The sequence below is a fragment of the Centruroides vittatus genome, unplaced genomic scaffold, assembly GCF_030686945.1.
Source record: "Centruroides vittatus isolate TY-2023 unplaced genomic scaffold, ASM3068694v2 contig_754, whole genome shotgun sequence".
NCBI lineage: Eukaryota > Metazoa > Arthropoda > Arachnida > Scorpiones > Buthidae > Centruroides > Centruroides vittatus.
Genome location: NW_027122490.1, coordinates 3,349,778 through 3,370,891, shown reverse-complemented (window position 1 = coordinate 3,370,891; position 21,114 = coordinate 3,349,778). Strand labels below are relative to the sequence as shown.

At 31.6% G+C, this 21,114-nt stretch overlaps 1 protein-coding gene across 1 annotated transcript; it reads left to right on the top strand.

The window, feature by feature from the left end:
- Window positions 1-1,193: 1,193 nt before the first annotated feature.
- LOC136981397 (tigger transposable element-derived protein 1-like) lies at window positions 1,194-2,810 on the top strand. Its single transcript, XM_067277711.1, has one exon. It carries the CDS (start codon window positions 1,194-1,196, stop codon window positions 2,808-2,810), a length of 1,617 nt encoding a protein of 538 aa, XP_067133812.1.
- Window positions 2,811-21,114: the final 18,304 nt, after the last annotated feature.

The following is a 21,114-nucleotide window of genomic DNA, read 5'->3' as shown; positions in this document are numbered from 1 at the left end:
TCGTAAATCTTTACACATATTGGACTGTAACGTTTGATAGACATAATGGATTTTTAAAACTTTGTGTCGTTTTACTCAAATTGCTACGTTTTTTCCAACGATATGCCTTAACGACAGAATGTATAATATTCTATTTAAAACAAAAGACTGGCAAACATCTTGAAGAGGAGGAAGATTATATATCAGAAGCCCATTGTTAATATATGACAAATCGCATTCGTTTCGTTTGTATATGTAACATTGTTTATCGGAGAAAAACGGCTGGTCCATGTTAACTGGACCACCCTGTATATATTGTACAAATATATATTTTAAATTACAAAGTTACATTCAATTTATTGTATATTCGGTACTTGTAATGCGTTTTAAAGTACTAAATTACAATATCTGTTACTTTATCGTTTAACTGATAAGAAAATAAAGAAACCACTGTGTATATATACACTGTTCATATACACTGTGTATATGTACAGTATACTTTCTAATTTCTAATACAGTCATACCTCGGTACTCGAACGTTTCGGAGCCCGAACAAATCGGTACTCGACCAAAAATTTCGAAAAAAAAATGCCCCTGTTCCCGAACAAAATTTTGGTACTCGAACGGGAAAGCCTGCCAAGTCGACGTGTGGTGATTTCTTATAACCGTGAACGAATCAAATAGAGGCGATACAAAATTAAGAGAACATTTATTAATTCACATACATCCAACTTGGATCTTACACAAAAAACGCCTCCTATCGTAAACAATTGACGAAACGAAAGTGTACATTTGTCAGACAATGAACAAAGACTTAGCTTGTAAACAATTTACCTTTTGTATACATATAACTGACAAGATTAAGGTTCAAATTATGAAACTCGATTCTGAACGGTCCCTTGACACAAAAAGAACGAATAGCGCCTAACTAAAGCGCGGTTTACAATGACGAATATGATTAACCTTAACACGACAGACAGTTACGAGACAGTCATTGTTTCGCATGCACATTAACTTAACTTACGCTGTGCTATATTTTTTGGATTCCTTTTCTTTTGATTTATTATCCCTTAAACATGGGTCCCAAGAAGTATAAAAGTGAAAGTGGTCAAGTGAAAAGAAAAACAGTGAGAACAATAATCGAACTGAAAAAAGAAATCATTGCTAAACACGAAAATGGAGTGCGTGTTTCGGATCTTGCTGTCCAATATTCTATGGCTAAGTCGACGATATCGACTATTTTAAAGAATAAAGAAACAATAAAAAGAGCTAATGTTGCAAAAGGAGTGACTGCGTTGACAAAGCAAAGGCCTCGGATACTTGAAGAAGTGGAGAAGTTGCTACTTATTTTTATAAATGAGAAACAGTTACGAGGTGATAGCATTAGTGAGACATTTATTTGTGAAAAGGCGCTAGAAATCTATGACGATTTAGTGAAGAAAACCCCTGGTACAAGTACGAGTGCTTTTGTATTCAAGGCTAGTAGAGGGTGGTTTGAAAATTTTATGAACCGAAGTGAAATACATAACGTAGTAAGGCATGGAGAGGGAGCTAGTTCAGACAAGGAAGGGGCTGAGAAATTTGTCGCCGAGTTTAGTAAACTTATAATGGAAGAAGGTTATGCACCTCAACAGGTGTTCAATGCAGACGAAACTGGGCTATTTTGGAAGAAAATGCCGAAGAGAACCTATATTACAAAGGAAGAAAAAGCACTACCAGGGCACAAGCCAATGAAAGATAGGCTTACTCTTTTGGTGTGTGGTAACGCAAGTGGAGATTTTAAGGTTAAGCCATTGTTGGTTTATCACTCCGACAATCCAAGGGTGTTCAAAAGGAACAATATTATGAAGAGTAAATTGCCTGTTATGTGGCCTGCTAATTCAAAGGCCTGGGTGACTCGGCAATTTTTTGTTGAGTGGGTGCATGAAGTTTTTGCACCAAGTGTGAAAGAATATTTGCAAGAAAAGAACTTGCCAATAAAATGCCTTCTCCTATTAGATAATGCTCCTGCTCACCCTCCAGGCTTGGAGGAGGATTTAGTCGAAGAATTCGACTTTATTCGGGTTAAATATCTGCCACCTAACACAACCGCTTTGCTACAACCAATGGATCAACAGGACATTTCTAATTTCAAGAAATTGTACACTAAATCCTTGTTTCGGAAGTGTTTTGAAGTCACTAATGACACTCGGTTAACTTTGAAAGAATTTTGGAAAAATCATTTCCATATTCTTAATTGCGTTCATCTTATTGACAATGCATGGAATCAAGTGACATACCGTACCATGAATTCACCATGGAGGAAACTCTGGCCCGACTGTGTACCAGAACGAGATTTTGAGGGCTTTAATGAAGAAATTGTGGATGACATTGTTTCTATTGGACAAAGCATAGGCTTGGAGGTCGACAATAAGGATATTGAAGAGCTCGTGGAAGACCACAGTACCGAGCTTACTACAGAAGAGTTGGAGCACCTTCAAAATGAGCAACAAAGGATTTTGGCTGAGGATATGTCTTCGGGAGAGGAGGAAGGAAAGGAGGATATCCCAAGTTCAGTGATTAAAGAAATTTGTGCTAAGTGGGAGAATGTGCAAGCTTTTGTTGAAAAATCTCATCCTGATACCATGGTAGCCAATAGGGCTGTACACCTTTTCAATGAAAATGTCATGTCTCATTTCCGTAAAATTCTGCAAAAAAGGCAGAAGCAACAGACAATGGATAAGTTTTTAATTAAAGATTTACCTGCCCAAAAGCGACAGAAAAGGGAAGCAACCCCCGAAGTTCCATTACCAGATGTTTTTATAGAAGGGGATTCCCCTTCTCGGCAGTAACTCCCGCTCTTCCTCCTCACACCTCCATCCACTTACGCCATCATATCGCAATCAAAAAGGTAAGTTTTCGTATGTTAAAATGACTTCTTTAATGTTTTTACTATTTATTGAGAGTTATATATGTGTTATTTACTGCTTACCTAAAAACTAAATATCATTTATACTCTAATCTGTTATGTTACTAGCGAATCAACTGGGGATTGGAACGCATTAATCCATTTTACATTATTTGTAATGGGAAAAAATGATTTGGAGTCCGAACATATTGGTACTCGAACCTCTTTCTGGAACGGATTATGTTCGAGTACCAAGGTACCACTGTACATTAAGACCCGTTGCATCATTCTTCGATTGTTATTTCTTGTGTATTAAGATGTCTTTCGATACAGAAATGTATTATACTGAATTCAGTATATTTGTGTTCCTAGCAAAGATAATTACAATCAGTTTTATTCCAGTAAAAAAGTTAGTCGTAAATGAAAATGAAACTTTGTGGTTATAAAATAGTTTTTCGAAGCAATAATCTAGCTCCAAATAACTAGTCTAGGTATTTATAAAGATTTATAGCTTCAAGTTATTGAAAGCATCAATAATGAAAGAAACGGATGCTATAAATGTGGAAAAGAAAAGACCTATAAAGAAATAGTTATTCATAGAAAGCATTAAAAAAATTTCAGAGGAAGCAGAACTTAATTTGATAAAATTTTGTCTGAAAAAAAAACAGTTTGATATTTAAGCGTAACGATCAAATATTACTTAATAAATCAATACAAATTATAAATCCCTTCAATATCAAATTTAATTTTTTCAGAAACATTTAAAAATTAATATCTAAGAACATCATTTATAGCCTGTCTAAAACGAACCATCTATAAAACGGTAATCTGTATAAATGAAAAATGAAGCTTAGAATATAACGATTGACTATGCAAAATGAGTTAATATTATAAACTAGAAACCTATTTAATGTTGGATGATTTTTAAGTAATAATTTCATAACATAACTTAAGTGAAAGTTTTAGGATTACTGTAGCAAAATTATAAATCTCAATGATGTTATTTGCAAACCCCAATTACGGTGGACTTCATGATAAAAGTTAACCTAGCATCTTTTTTTTTTTAGATTGTATTGTTAATAAGTACTGTATTTTCAAATTTCACAAGCATTTTATTTGTACAATTATTCGTACGTAAAACTTTTTTGATATATTCTTTTTGCATTGCTAAATAATATATCCCCTATGGCAGCGATTCTCAACCTTCTTAGCTCCGCGATCCTCAAATAGTAAATATAAATAAACTTAATATTTCGCGACCCCCACCCAAAGATATAATAACAGTACGCCTTACTATTACTAATTGAATTTTGACTGTAATTATCAATGTAAATTTTTTAAATATTATATAATCACATTGCACTAATTTTATACATTAAGAAAATACCGACAGTATAAAAAATGTAATTCAACTATTCCTATTATTTTATGTCGCTGCGTTTATACCGACGGATAAGAACATGCATGTATGACGTGTACATACATGAGCAATTTACAAGTTCCAACTTGATGTGTACATGCTCTTTGTAATTTGATCTCTTTCTATAATACTCGCTGTGACAGCATGTTTGAACATGCATATGGATGCGTTCGAACAAGTTGTGCTGTCACTAGTATAAAAGAGACGCTGGCGATTGCACCATTTCAGTTAAGTTTCGAATGCGACGCGTGCGTCTGGTGCTTTTATTTTAGTCTGCGGTCAATCGTGAACCTGAATTGTTTTTTTTTTAAATTTCTAATGCGAAATGGATAAATTTGTGAAAGAAAACGAAGTGAGTCATCTACATTCAGTGATGGCTCACTTTATTAAAAGCCGACCGTTACAGAACATGCTGTTTGCTAAACTATGCAATGAAATGGGCGAAAATAAAAAATCTCTTCTTTACCATACAGAAGTTAGATGATTATCGCGAGGGAAAGTGTTAACCCGGGTATTGGAATTGCGAGATGAATTAATAATATTTTTCCAGAATAAACAAACGCCATTTTCATTGTTTTTACAGAATAATGAGTGTATGTTGTTGTTGTTGGCTTACTTAGCTGATGTATTTTCGCATTTAAACGACTCGAATGTGAATTTACAAGGATGTGATAAAATAATTTTATTAATGACAGACAAAGTCATTGCGTTAATTAAGAAGCTTGATATCTGGATTATTTGCCTTCAAAGCAAAAATTTGGATATGTTTTCACTCACTTCGGATTATATTGAGAAAAATTTGAATGAACAAGACATTTTGAATGAAACAATTGAACAATTGAATTTGAATGAACAATTTGAAGAAATTTGAATGAACAATGTAAATTTTTTAAATATTATATAATCACATTGCACTAATTTTATACATTAAGAATCCCTCATTTAAACAGCCTCCACACAAGACAAGAATTTCTTTTATTCTTTATTCACCACAGTTTGGATTGCATGAAGATGCATTTGCGTGAGCTAAAACAGAGTATTTCCCGGAAGATAAAAATGATTTCTCGAAGAGATGGGTACTGAATCCGTTTAGTGAAAATGTTGTTGCCGCTGCTAAGTTACCAGTTGAGATTCACGACCGGCTCATCGAAATGTCTGTGGACAAAACGCTACAACTGCAATTTACATTTGAAGTTTTAATACGTTTTGGCTTGCTCGTCGACATGAATATGGAAACTAATAGAAACAAAACACCTTAATTTGTTGCTGAGAAATATATATAATTGAAAAAAACAAACGTTTTCAGCCCCATTAACAGGCCACCTTCAGGTCAAAAAACGAAAATGGAACAGATACATGCATAGAACGCAAACATTTAAATCAAAATTTAGAACAAAAAGTTTTAAAAATTATACAAGAGGAACGGAAGAACGTATAAAATTAAAACAAAATAAAATTAAAATAATATAAAATAACATAAATCTTCCAATATACTAATTCAATCCGAGTTTTTAGTAAATTTCTTAACCATGTACTTCCGGGCTGACGGCAGGCTCTCAGCATCTTTCTCATTTAAACAGCCTTCCCGTAGCCTTCTTCAAGAGATGGGGGGGGACGGGGGGGGGGGGTGGGGGGGGACTCACTCTCCACACTGTTCGTTCTCCTTGAAGTGGCCAGAAGTACACGGGGCTTGTCGGCACAAGCAATGAATTGAATACACTCGGTGATATATATATAAGAAAGCATACCGTACTACTCCAAGCAATCCCAGACAAATTATTGCAAGAAAACCCGTCTATTGAACATGTTAATTTAATGGATTGTAAACTATTAAACTTTGAATATTGAAGAAAAGACTATTGTCAGGGGGTAGAATCGTGTAAGAACACGATTCCTGCATTTTCTTTAAGGTCATCTTGGTAAAAGTATTAGGCAAACTGCAAATTTCATTGTTTAAATTTAACAATATATTTGAACGAAAAATCTACTATTGCGGGAGTTTTATTTTTTCAACTTTGAGTAAAGAAAAAATTATTAGGAGCTAGATCGAGAGAACTGAATAACAGTTCCAGATAAGTAATGATGTAACGGCTGTATGTGGTCTGGCGTTGTCATGATGGAGTATCCAATTGTTCTGTCGCAATTTTTCTGGTCGTTTCAGGAGAATTGCATTGCGTAATTGCCATAAAATATTAAGATTGATTGTTTGGTCTTTAAGAATAAATGCATAACAAGCAATCTTCTTCGTGTCAAAAAATACCAGCAACAAAGTATTAATGCTAGTTTGTTCGGCCTTACATTTTTTTAGTTTAGGCTTGTCTCTCACTTTCCAGCGCTAGATATCGCTCTTTTTTTACTATCAAAGCTGTATACAGAAGTTTAATTGTCAGTAATTACATTCTGAATTCAAATTTGCTGAGTATCAAAAATTCCATGTTATTCGAGATTTCCGGTCAGTTATTTTTTCTTATCTGTCAGAAAATGGGGAACAAATTTTGCGGTTTTTGTTTAAGATCTCGTGTAAGAATATTATAACAAGTTTCCACGAGTATATCCAGTTACTCTATAATTTCTCGGATGATTGTTCTTCCATCTGCTGTTATAATCGAATTTTTAAAACATTTACATCATTTTAGGGATTTGGATCATCAAATATGCTGATCCTCTGTTAAAATTCCAGATTTGAATATAGTTATGTACTGTACAGGTATATGAGTTACGGTATATATTCGAGGACTCGCCATAGACTCGTCATTCATCGACTATGAATTCTTCTCTCGACGATGAAACGAACGTCACATCGACTATCAACTAATATTTGAGGTTTCCGTAGATATTTGTAATCTCTCTCTCTCGAGAAATTAGGCCCGCTTTACGCGGCATAGGAAATAGGATAGTCGTGCCGCATTTGTATAATCTTATAATCGCCATATTTAGCCATATCTTTTGTAACCTTATGTATTCTAGCTATAAATCTATATTACAGTTTTATATTTTTGTTACTCGTTAACGTGTCTACTTGTCTTAATCGAACTAGAGACACGTCTCGACTTACTCGCGATCTCCCCACTCGACATTCGAAGACCCACCTATTAAGCCATCCACAGACAACGTGGGCAGTCTTCGCCAGACTGTTGCCAATTAAGTGGTATTTAGGGAACAGTCCCTGTGTCCTCGGCTTCTCACACCCTTTATGGTATCTTGAGTTTTGGATGCTCCGGTAGATGTACTGTACTGTACATACATGCTTTCTTTGCTATCTGCTTAACGTGTCGCGCAATAAATTTCTTTTGAATCTGCAAGTTACTTAATTGGTTGAACGCTTTGAATATGGCCTGCTTACATTCCTCACTAATCTTAGCACACTGCCTTCTGCATGTTTTGGACCACTGAGTATTGCACATTGGATCTAATACTCGGCCATTCACAGTTTCCTTCATATTTACTGAAATATATTCTGCACTATTGCACCGTAATAACAGAGCAAGTTTTTTTGTTTACTCTTGTAATTTTATTTTGATCATATTCCCTTGCAGCACCTTCTACTTCAAATTTTTCGAGCTTTTTCTTTTTTTGTTTTTTGTTTACGGGTTTTCTCTTACGGTGTCGATTTTCATGCAAGTTTTTCGTCGGGTTATCACTATAATCATCGACGGTCCGATGAATGTCACACGTAGACAAATCCTCCATAAAATGTTTCCGGCATAAAAGAATCGAGCACAGAAAACACGAACTAATAACCTCTTTCTTGTAGCGAAGAACTTCGCACACCTGGACGTACGTAAAATCTTTTTGGTCATGGAGTTTAATATTGAAAATTTGATATTGTTTATTTAAATCATCTGGAGAAGATAATGCTGTCAGCTCTGGTATATTCTCCTGTCCGGTGTGACTTTCAGATATGACAATACCGTTGTTATTATAAGGATTTACAATATTTGTAAATTCTGTTAATACGGGTATTAATTTTTTAATAAGACAAAATATATTAAACGCGGTTGTCATGTGACTGGAAAATATGTCAGCTTAGTGTTTGATCTTAAAACATTTTCCTCTGGTAGAGTTTAATTTCACCGAATCAGAGTATGCAGCAAGAAAATACCACTTAATCTCCATGTAATTTTGCGACGAAGAGGTGTAATTCTAGATACGCCTTTAAAATCATTTAAATATGTAATGTTTATGGCATCTCCAGAGAAACGTTCATAAGTTATAATATTTTCATCAGATATTTGAGAAACTCCCCGAGTTTATCATTCTATAGAATGCAAACAGTGTTACATAAAGATATATACGCAGTCCTTCACAACACAAAAACCCAGGCTTATATTTAAAGGCGTATTTAACTCATTTTGGCCAAATTTTGAGGTACGACCTTACATATTTTCACCGACAACGTAACGTATTAGGTAAATTTGAAATTTTTATACAAAATTTATAATTGCGAAACTTCAGTTGATTCCTCGTGTAAATATAATAAATAATCAAAATCTAAAACTTATTTAAAAATATTATAAAAATGATCTTATGACCATACATTAATAATTCAATTGCAATCTTGTCAATAAAAATTGAAAATCAACACAAAATTAAAATTTAATGCGGCGATTTAAAAAATAAACGTAATTATTAAAAGTTCCGAGGGCTTATTTACGATAATAAAAATATCTATTCTTGTAAGAGAGATACTAGGTGTGGTTAAAAAGTTTCCTTGCAAATTTGTTGACAAGAGAATAACCTTTCTAACCGAAACTATAAAAACATATATCTTATATTAGAAAGTATGATTATTGTAAATACTATACAATGAAACCTGCTAATGTTACCACTTGTGTAAGATGACCACTTTGAGCTAGTCTCTTTAGTGGCCATATTAGCAGGTTTTACTGTATATAGTTGTAACTTACACGTAGCTTTGTTTAAATAGAAAGCGTTTTCGTCTTCGCTTGAAAATACTGTATCGTGTTTTATTAATTATAGATAATAAACAGAAAAGTATATATATATATACACTTGTATATAAAATTTTGAGTTAAATTTTTAAAAAAATCCACGACAATGGATGATCTCATATGGAATGTTGAGAAACAAGTCAGTAGAACAATTATTAAAGGAGATAAAATATCACCATTCGATCTTCGGACATTTTGTTATTTACTTCTTGAATTGTTTTGAGTTAAATCCAAGAAGTAAATATTAAAATGCTTGAAAATCGCTTTGCATCCGAATTAAACAAATGAAGCAAAAACAGTCGAAATTATGAAGCTACCAGTCCTAGTTAATAAATCACAACATCCATCTTAGTAATGCACTTGCTACTTAACAATTTCAGCAAAAAATTGATAATATTCACTAACACTTCTACCTTTCCTAGAATAAAAATAAAGCTTAAAGAATCGAAAATTTCAGTTCGATAGAGATAATTAAAAGCAAATACACAAGGAAAAGATCAATACGAAAAAAATGAATTGTAAACTAGTAAAAAGATGGAAGAAGGGTATACATTTCCAAGAGGATTATTTTGAGAGAAATAAAATAAATTGATTTTTTCTTCATTATTTACAATTTTGTGCATAGTCCAGAAACTTTTTATTTATCCACAGTTTGCTATCCCTTCTATCCTGTTTTAATATCTAATTTATAGAGTTCTGTTTATTGAAATTTAAACAATATTCAGAAAACTTATCTCAAATAAATAAGTTTCTACATTATAATATTTACTTTTTACAAAGTATTTTAGACAGATAATTTTTAGTTAAACATAAAAAATATTTTAACTTTTAAAATCTTTCCCTTCTAAAAGCCTATTTCCAAGAAGTACTGTAAATACTTATTATTTTTATGTTGTGTTATATTCTACAACACAAAAATAATTTCTTTGCTTCGATCAGCGATACACGATTTGCCCCAGACCTCTTTTTTATCTAACAATAATACAAGTTGCAGAATTTAATTTTTTGTGACAGTATGTATTTTGGACCTCGTTATTTTAACAGTTATCATTAAAAAATCAAATATGTATTATTTAAGTATAACTATATTAACACATGTTTACAGATTAACACCAACGTATCTTATATACTGTAAAGAATTTAAACAACATTCGTGTTTCAGTAATACAATTAAAAATAGTGCATTTATTTACATCTGTTAAAATTTAAAATAAAAATGCTTTATTGTTAAATCTGTTTTAAAAACGGAAAGAACAAAGTTAACCACTCAAAAAACTTAAAAACTTCTAAAATTTTATATATTTTTCATATTTTTAGATATGCTGTCCTTGGCAATTTTAAACTTTAGGCTTTTTCATTTTAAATGTAAACATGATAGAAAAACACTGTAAAGGGCTTACAAATATTTAATTTTTAAAGTTTACTGGTCTTACAGCTGGTAATGATTTGAGTTCTGTAAGCCATTCAACATATTAAATTCTTCCTTTCACTGCTATCATTTTCATTCAGAAAAGGATCTGAAGTTAAATCATAATTAATTCATAAAAATCGACAACGCTAATATATAAAAATCCAACAACGAGGAGCTTAGCTTTCCCGGCAAAAAATAAAATAAAATAAAATTTCAGTGGCATCATGTTAAAATATTTTATTTAAAAATCTTATATTATTAATTATTATAAAATAGCAAAAAATTTAATTTTAAAGTTAAAGATGAGTTTTAATTTAAAAAAAATCGTAAATGCTAATAACGAGTAAAATCTTTATTGAGTCTGATTTCACTCGATATATGCCACGTCGCCTACCTCTACCTTCTCAACCACTCGACCTTTAACCATCAAAATATTTCATTTTAAATATAAACATGATAGAAAAACACTGTAAAGGGCTTACAAGAATTTAATTTTTAAAGTTTACTGGTCTTACAACTGGTAATGATTTGAGTTCTGTAAGCCATTCAACATATTAAATTTTTCCTATAACTAACAGTGAGGCAAAATCGTGCCCCCACTGTTAGTGTATAGGAGTGTGGGCACGATTTTGTTTACTCAATTTAAAATTTAATAACATCTGTGCCTTTTGTGGTAAATTTATGAAATTTTGCACGGAAGTTTGCGTATTAGGGGGAGTGACGGTGTTATATTTTGGTGGTTAAAGATCGAATGATTGAGAACACAGAGGTAGGCGATGTGGCATATCTCGAGCGAAATCAGACTTAATGTAAATTTTACTCGTTAAAGATTCATACATAAAGCAAAATCCTCCGATTTTTTCTCGCATTTCTCGACGTTTCAAGATATCCCGAGCTCAAAAATGTAAAAATCTTTGGGAAGGAATCATAAAAATAGGGTGTATGTCTATTATATATACTGTACAGCACCTACTGTACATAGAGAATTATAAAGTTAAAAAAGACCTTTATATATCATTTGTGTAATGAACTAAGTAATTTTTTTTTTAATATATAGAAACATTTATCTTACAATCTGAATAGATGGGATGATAAATATGCATTTTTCATACTAATGATTTTGTTTTAACAGTTAGAATTTAATACTTAAAAGCTTCTATCTAGATCATTAATTATTAAAACTCATAATAATAATCATTAATTATGAAGTCGAAATATCTGTATATACAGATAAAATTTTTAACAGTCGAGCAAAAATTAATTATTGAAAAAATTATTTAAATATTGTGTACAGCAAGTAATTTAAATTCAATATCGATTTAAAAATTATATTTTTTTAAATATAATTTTAAAACTATCAAATTAATATTTTTAAAACAGGATAGACAAGTGTTAAAGTAACTATATTTTACTTTAACTTCCTTAATAAATATTTTTAAACGTAAATTATTGTTCAATTGCTTTGTTATTAAAAATAAATGTTGGGAAAAAGAAACAGTTGGTCTGTGAGCGAGTAAAGAACAGAACTTCAACTAGTATAAGCTTGTGGTTAGATTGAAAGATGTCCTGAAATCTATTGAAAAGATCTCTAGACAGAAAAAGAGAGAGAAGAAAAAGCAATAATTCGATAAAAAAGAACGAAGACCGGAATTAGCAATGTCAAAAAGAGATCACGACGATGATGAATGAGAGATTCTAAAAACTTGACACAAAATACTAAGGCAACTGGTGCATTTTGGAAACGCCTGATACAAAGAAGTAAATAAGAAATATTAAAGCTATTCTGTGTCGTTTGCTCAATAAAAAAATGAATACTTAAATTACACAAATAATACGCTGCTGCTCATTCAATATCTTCGAATATATCATCAGTTGTGTGTCTTGTAGTTAGTTTCATAAATAGTTGGAAAAGTGGGTAGACTGGATATTCAATTTCTTTCTTGTATTTAATTAAATGTTTAAGATGTTTAATTAAAATTTAGAAAAAAGTTTTATAGAAAATTTAATAAATCAATTAAATGTGAGTGAATTTATAAAGTATTTGTCTTTTGCTTTTAGATTTGATATTTTGACATTCAAGTATTGTTTTTTCATCATATAATTTAACAATTTTCAACAAAAATAAAGAAAACGAATCAATATTTAAAGATTTTTTAAAATGTAAATAGTAAAAGCGTTTCAAAGTATATTTTTTTAAAATTTACTTTTATTTTTTCATATTTCTATTGCTTACTAAAAAATATGCAAATAACAAATTTGTGGTTTAGTTATTTAAGAAGATTTAACGGTTTAACTGTTAATCAATTCCTGTCATTTGTCCGTTGACAAAAGAAAAACATATCGTCTCACAGAAGATAAATGATTGATCGAAAATGACCTCAATCCTTTTAAAGAAATTGTATTTTCGTATAAAGTTTTCGTAGTTATAAAATACACATTATATATATATTATTTTGATGAAATTTTGGAACAAGTTAAAACACTCGAAAACTCAAAAAACCTTTCAGATATGTAAATTTTGAGCAATTTTCGTATGAGAAAAAACAATCTCACAAAAAGATTTAAAAAAAACAGTGTCGAGATTTCATTTCTTGTACGTTAAATTAATAAATTTATATTTTTAATCATCACACATGTCGTTTTATTATTTAGTATTAAAAAAATCTAAAAACAAAGCTTAAATAATACAATATTATAAATTTTAAAATGATAATTTTGGTTTGCAATATTTCAAATGAGATGGCGCCACTAGGAATGTAGATAAGTATAGTTAGTAATTCCATCTATACTTAGAAATATAAAATTATAAAAATAAAAAATAAAAGAAAAAGAGAACTCAAAATCTAAAATTAAAATTAGAAATTTTAAATTATTTATGAATATGTTTTTTTTTTTTTTTTTTTTTTTTTGTTTTTACTCAGCCTACTATTTTATATTTCTTTAATCTATAAATAAAACATTTCATATCATTAGGATAGTAATCAAGATACATAACGCAACTTGCTATAAACTAAGAATCTAAATATTAAAACTTTTAAAGTATAGGAAATTTCATAGGCTTGTATTAATACCTTGAAATTTTAAAATAATGATAATGTTAAATTTCATATTAAAATAAGAGAAAAGAAGACAAAGAGTCATCTAAACTCCTTTCTTTATCTTAATCAAAAATAATTTTTATGTGTATAACAAGCACATATATAATTATTCTGAGTTAGTTTTATTGAAAAAGCTCATTCCATAATTTAACGTACAATATGTCCACGTTTTAACTACACACTTTAAGTCTGTACTTTTTTAAAACTAAAAAACTTCTTAATATATAAAAACTGTTTAAAGTTCAAAATAAATAGCTTATATAAATTTATTACTAAGAAGATCTTTCGATCTTTACTAGATCATCTTCCACTCTTTTAGAAGGGAACATTGGAAGTCACAACGGTTACTACCTGAAATTACTTGACAGTAGTAAATTTATATACTGGAAGATATATGTTAATTTTTGTTTTATAAATTCTTTTATATGAACTTTTTTTAAATTTATTTTATTTTATTGGTTTAATGTGAACTATCGATTATTTAACACGATGGAAGAGGAAGGTTACTGGCGATTTTCTGCTTTTAACGTATAAAATTTAAAACAAAAAATAATAATAATTGAATAACATTTTATCTACGTACAACGAATTTCTCGGTAAAAATTATGAAATTTTCCAAATAAAAGTTTATTTATCGAATAACTAAAACAATAAAAATTTTCATTTTCTCCATTTAGAATCGTTTAGTAATGCCTTTATTTCATTAAAATTCAGTCAGTCTTGGAGCAGACACAAGCAAATATATACAATATTATAAAGAATTTTCATGATGTAAGAAGTAAAAATATTTCATTCATCGGATCAATGCATTTCTTAATGGAAATACATTAAAAAAATTTTTCCAGTATAGAAAAAATGAGAAATAACATTAACAAAAGAGCTAGGTAAAGTAATGTTATTGTATATTATAAGAATTTATTAATATATATCAAACATGTGTTTGATCTCGCAAAGAGTTTCGTAACAAGCAAGAACAACTAACAAAATTCTAGTAAAATTTTGGAAAATCATGGCATCTGGCATTTATTGAAGTTTTTTTTTTTTCTATTTTAATAAAATATGCGCATACATAATACAAATTTTAAAATAAAAAAATAATAAATTGTTGAATTCAATTTTATTAATTTCATGGTTTAGTCTTGTATGGTTATGGTTTTGTATGGTAATTTAGGAATTCATAAAATAGATTAAAGAAAAATTTCAAATAATAAAAAATATATTAAATAATAAACGTTTTCCTTTATTTGTAAATAAAATTTTAATTTTTTAAAAAATTCTAATTTCATTTATCATGTGTAAATATAAAGGGTGTTCTGTAAGGAAGTGGCAATATTTTTACAGCGTGTTCTAGAAGTCTAAGGTCCTGGAAAAAGTACTATAAACAAATGTTTTCAGCACTAGAAAAGTTTAAAGACTAGCTACTCCTTAAGTTTATTATCTTAATCTTACGGTTACGCAAAAACACAAGGTTCGCTTGCAATTCTAGGAACTTTAGTGCATAAAGTGCCAAGAATGTGCTGCACGCACTGAACCTGAAGGGAGAAGAGATTGAGGCTATTCCGCAACGCTTAGCAGTACTTCAGAGTAGCATCTTAAGGAGTAGCTAGTCTAAACTTTAAACTGTTCTAGTGCTGAAACAATTTATTTGAAGGGCTGTTTTTATAGAACATTTTTGGATAACCTAGTTTTCTAGAAGAAACTGTAATTTAATGTCCAGAATATCCTATATATAATTATAAAATTAAAAAAAATAAAGTTTATGAATCAATAGTTTAATTAAATCTTTCGTTATAGATTTTATCACTTAATATTAATTCAATAATAATATTATCAAATTTATAAATTACGGAATTAAATATAAAATTTTAATTTAAAAATATAGTGTTTTTATTATATCAAAGCTTATTACAACGAACGAAAACATGAAAAAATTATTCGTAGATTTTAGTTTATAAAATAAATAATTAAATAATTTTCGCATTCATTTAAATAAATATTTCAAATCTTCTTTTGCATTTTTATATTATCAATTTATAACTTAATCTTAAATTAATTTAAGATTAAGTTATAAATTCTATTTTCATTTTTTAAATATCTATATTAATATAGATATATTTAAATTAAAATGGAGTATTCAGAATAAAATTATTTAAAAAATGTTTTCATAAATATTCTAGAATCACAAATTTTAAGATATATATTTCAAGGACGAAATATAAGGCAAGTATCTCTTTCAGTTGTGACAAAAGTTTTAATATCAGCATCAATTTAATTATTTGATTATTTATTCAAGTAATAACAATACGTTCTAATATCTTCTATCTCATCATTTTAATACTAAATGAATTTATGTAAATGAATGTGACAAATAATTGTAAGAAATTACGAAAACAGTAATTTGAGGATTTAGATTTATTCGTTATATTTATTGCAATCATCTAATCAAGTTAAACTTAAACGATTAGGATTGAATTGATGAAATCAACACATGGGCGATCTGCAAAGGGTGTAACTCCCAGGAGGAATTTTTAATGAGAAATTGTTCCATTTAGGTGACCCGTGTAGACATATGAAGAGAACATAGAAAATTCCATTTGGTAAGGTGTGAATCCGCGACCAAATACTTAATTAAATTTAATTCAATTAATATGTAATATGTACTGTACATAGTATGCAATTTGACAATAGATTCATTATAAAATTGCATTAAAAATCTTAATACTAAGACATAAATGTTACATTTTCATATATTTATAATATTTTATTTCATATGAATAATTATATATATTATTTTTATGAAAACTAATATTTTAATATGTTAAAATGTTAAAAATGAAATACAGTCATTGACAAAAAAAAGCTATGAACTTAGAATTGTCTGATTAATGCAAAACCCGGCATACAGCATGTCTCAGACAGGTATGTAAATAATTTTAGTTATGGTCCGATGGCACATCAGATATGCCATCAGAGTGCTTTAAACTTGCTACTCCAATATCCTATGAAAAGACACACTGTTTTCAGAATTTTTAGTAAAACTGTTATTTGGAAGTCTTGGAACCCCCAGCTATGCCTGTACAACGCGATCAAACATATTATGAGCTTACAGATTTTGAGAAAGGCCGCATCATTGAACTGAGAGAAGCAAATGGTCGTCATGACGAAATGCTCGTTAATTGAACCGTTCTGATCTGACGGTGACACGATATTGACATTGGATGCTTTCCCCAGACAGATTATTAAGAAAGATGATTGTTTGATCTGGACATGAATACAGCAACGAAAATCTGAAACGGCGTTCTTGTGTGAGAATCGGGGGTTAAGCGACGAGGCTTAACCCGTTATCCGACAACGGAGAGGTGAGTCCCGCTCACGTGGTCAGTGGATGGCAATTTAGGAGAGCAAAATTCGAGTGGGAGGTCGCGGATAAGTCGATAAGGGGTTGGCCGTGTTCGAGTAATCACATATATTTAAGATACTAAACATATTTAATAAGGATATTATATAAAAGATACATATATTAATAATAATGACAATAATGGTAATAATAATAATAATAGTATTAGACGCGACAATAATCCTTCACGGAATCGTTAATGGAGCGGTTAGTGGGGGTTTGGCGCTCGTACTCACGTTCGGAGAGAGGCTTTTAAACTCTTTTCTCTATCTATTCTTAACTAAACCTCGATCAACTGAGGGAGAGAGAGATTTCTATATAATAAGTCAAGAATTACTGTTGTCTACTGTGCTATCTGTTGTCGGCGTCAACTAGAGTCGAAGGCACGGAGGAAGGAAGTTGTTTAGTCCTGATCTAGTATCCTTGACGTCACTCTCTTTAAACGGGATGTGAGCCCTTTTTATACCAAATTCAAGGGGTGTGAACTGTCATATAGTCTGGATTTATACGCACACCTGTTGTTGTGTTCATGACTGGATCTGGCTAGTCCGAACGCCGGGAATTGAGATGTTTGTTTAAATTACAGACTGAAGTGCTTCGCAGAGGTGAACTTAAAATATAAATTTCTATAGACATGACAGTTCTCACTTATCAATTAGCGTGTAGCTGACAATAACTATTGCAATTTTGTCTACAATTTCGATATTGTTTATGTCCAATGTCGGGTTCGACGACGATCTATGTGATTTATTGCTGCGGCCACGTGTCACGTGCAACAAAGGGGGATGAAAACATCGCTTATTCCCGTCTTGTTGAATCTATCGTCTATCGAATTACTGTAATACAAAATGATTTTCTCCTTCTTGTTGATATATATATTTTTAACAACTATTTCGTAAAGATCGTTGCGGTCGTTAACCTTGGAAGGCACCTTTAAAATCCCTATTTCAAATTCTTCCATAAAATTAAAAAGTTAATAAAAAGAACGATACTATTCAAAAAGGGAAAGGGGGGTTCAGACCCTCGCACTTGTCTGCTATCCAGAGACAGGTAAAAGCCTCTTTAAAAACCCTGTCTCTTCTCATATCATTGGCAAATGACTAGTAGAGGCAAATTTGCAGGCATGGCGATAGCTGTTCGTTCTTCCGTTAGCAGCTCAACATCGTCGCGTTCGTTTGAGGTATTTTCCTGAAGGAGAAGCATATCGTCTTTACCGATGATTCCCCTAGTTTTGTTTGGAAACGGGTGACCATTGTGTTAGAGTGCATAGGACCAGCAGTGAGCGCTTTAATCTCCCCTTTCTGTTGAACGATACATTGACACTATTATTCATTTCATTTCATTTCAATTTTTATTAAGGCACATACGCACATACTCAGTACCGTCAAAACATAGCTGAGTGTAACATTTTTACAGTATTTATGGTGAATTAACATCTAGATGGAATGGTTGTACCATAGTTTTTACATGAGTTGCAATGAGTAATGGAATTACAGAGGATAAGAATAAGTAGTCACATAAGGCATAATTTATACGAAAGGACATATTGAATTGCAGGTATTTGTTTACAGATCGATAGAGTAGAATAGATGGTGAAGGTTGTTACGATACATGGTAGTGGCATGAGGTGGGGGTACCCTGCCAGAAGGCCTGGCAAGGTTACAATATAGGGTATTTCTAGTAGACATTTCATTCCAACTAGACTTTAGGATAGAATGATACAATATTATATTAATAATAGTTAAATTAAAATAATTTCAACTTAACCTAAAAAAAAAAATTAAATATTAATAGTATTAAAGCATGGCAACCAAAGAAAGTCAATGAGCCAAGTGTTCCTGTTGAATAGCGGTAGATATACGTATTATTATTCCAGGATACGTAGTACAGATGATGATATGTTGAATACACGTGGCCGAATGGCGATGGCATTGTGAGATGCCGTAATACAGAGAACACCTGGAATGGTTGTCATAGAAAGGCAGTACATAGTATAGTGCATACTGCACTGAAAATTAATATACGCCAGATGTCGAATTGTCGACTAGCATAGTTCATTTCATTTAGTTGTCCAAAAGTTCTTGCAACGAATGTAAAGTGGATGTTCCAAAGTTCCAAAGATCCTGATAGCATGTTCTTGGAAAACATTCGAGTAAGGCTCACAAACTTGTTGAGTCCTTAGATATAGAGGTAAAAGGGTTTCTTGAATTCAAGAACTAGAGTCTTGAAGCAGAGCATACCATAGGAGGTGTTCTTTCCAAATAAGTGTATTAGTAGAGTTCTGATACACTATATTTATGATCGACATTAGGTCTCAATCGGTGTCTCAATGATTGTTACATGTATCGTGTTTATTCCAATTAAGTGTATTGATACAGTTTCTGATACACTAAATTTATGTTCTTCAATTGGTCACAGTCAGTATCCACGTGTCCACATGTGTTTGCGAGTAGTAATTATCTGATGAACCCTGAAATTATATATAAAGAGCACGAACTAAAAATTAATTTTTGGTACTTACCTGTACTTGGGAGAGCTACCAGCGGCAGTGAACGACTACAATAGCAGCAGCATGTCTTGTTGTTATTATGCATCAGTTGATACTAATAAGGTCCAGTATGCTGAACAGTATTACTGATGGTGATGTAAGAAATGCAACGCAGCAGGCAAGCAGGAGACAGACCGTAGTGTAAGTAGTACAGCCACGGATAGTACAATGAGATCGCATGATGAGTAGGCTGCCAGCTGCAGAGGAAGAGTCCGATGGCGGCAGCTGAATCTAGTTGTTGATGAGCCTCATTGAATGGTTGCCGAAGCTTCTGGCTAACCTTTCAAAGGCAAGGAAGATTTCCTTGCTGGCCCAAATGTCAGAGTGGTTGCATGGCCAACTAATATTGAGTTCATCCATGAGGAGTCTAATATTCATGCGTTCGTGTTCAAGAGTATAGCAGTCAAAGAGGTAATGATCGGAGCCATCTTCCACTTGACAAGTCGGGCAGACTTGTGGGTCCCTGTTGGTGAAACGGTGCAGGTAGGCTGCAAATTTACCATGGTTGGTAAGTACCTGCGTAGTGTAGTAATTTGGAGAAAACAACTGTACGGAGAGGAAGCGACGTAAGTCAGTCCCTAGTGGCAAGTGTGGCAATGGTTTCATGTCTTTTAATGAGTTTGTAAAAAGCATTGAAGATTTCCTTGTTTTTAATGAAGACGTCGTGATCACATGGCCAATCAATATTGTAGCTGTTTACAGTGATTTTTAGATTGAGACGTTCTGTTTCGAGAGAAATGCATTCAAATATATAATGGTCAATGTTATCTTGTAGATTACAGATAGCACATAAGGCATTTCTTTTGTTCGTAAAACGCTGAAGATAATTGGAAAATTTACCGTGTCCAGTAAGAAATTGGGTGAGAGGAGAACTTGGTTTAACACATTCGTATGTATCATGGAAATTTTTAACATCTGGTACAAATTTGAAAGTAATGTTGTTATGTTTTTGAGTCCAGTTATTTTGCCAACGATGGAGTATATCATCGTATAATAATTTTCTGACACTTCTCCGGCAGATCTTATTATATATAGTGCAAGTAGTCATATCCCTGGCGGCTACCTTAGCTAATTGATCCGCACGTTCGTTTCCTATTAATCCCTGATGTCCTCTTGTCCAAGTGATGCTATATTCATTGGTAGAATTGTAGAATAAGTAACGAATGCGAGTGGCAATAGGGTACGGTTTTCTACTACGAAGAAGTTAAATAGCAGAATATGAATCACTAATTATATAGACGTTCTTATATTCTTGGTAAAGTTCGATCCAGTAGGTAGCCATGTATATAGCTAGCAATTCCGCCTGGAATACCGTACTTGCTTTATGTAACTTGCCTTTTACATTGTATATTTCCATGTTGTGTTCGTAGACTACAAAAGCACAACTGATGGATTCGTCAATTCCAGAACCATCAGTATAAA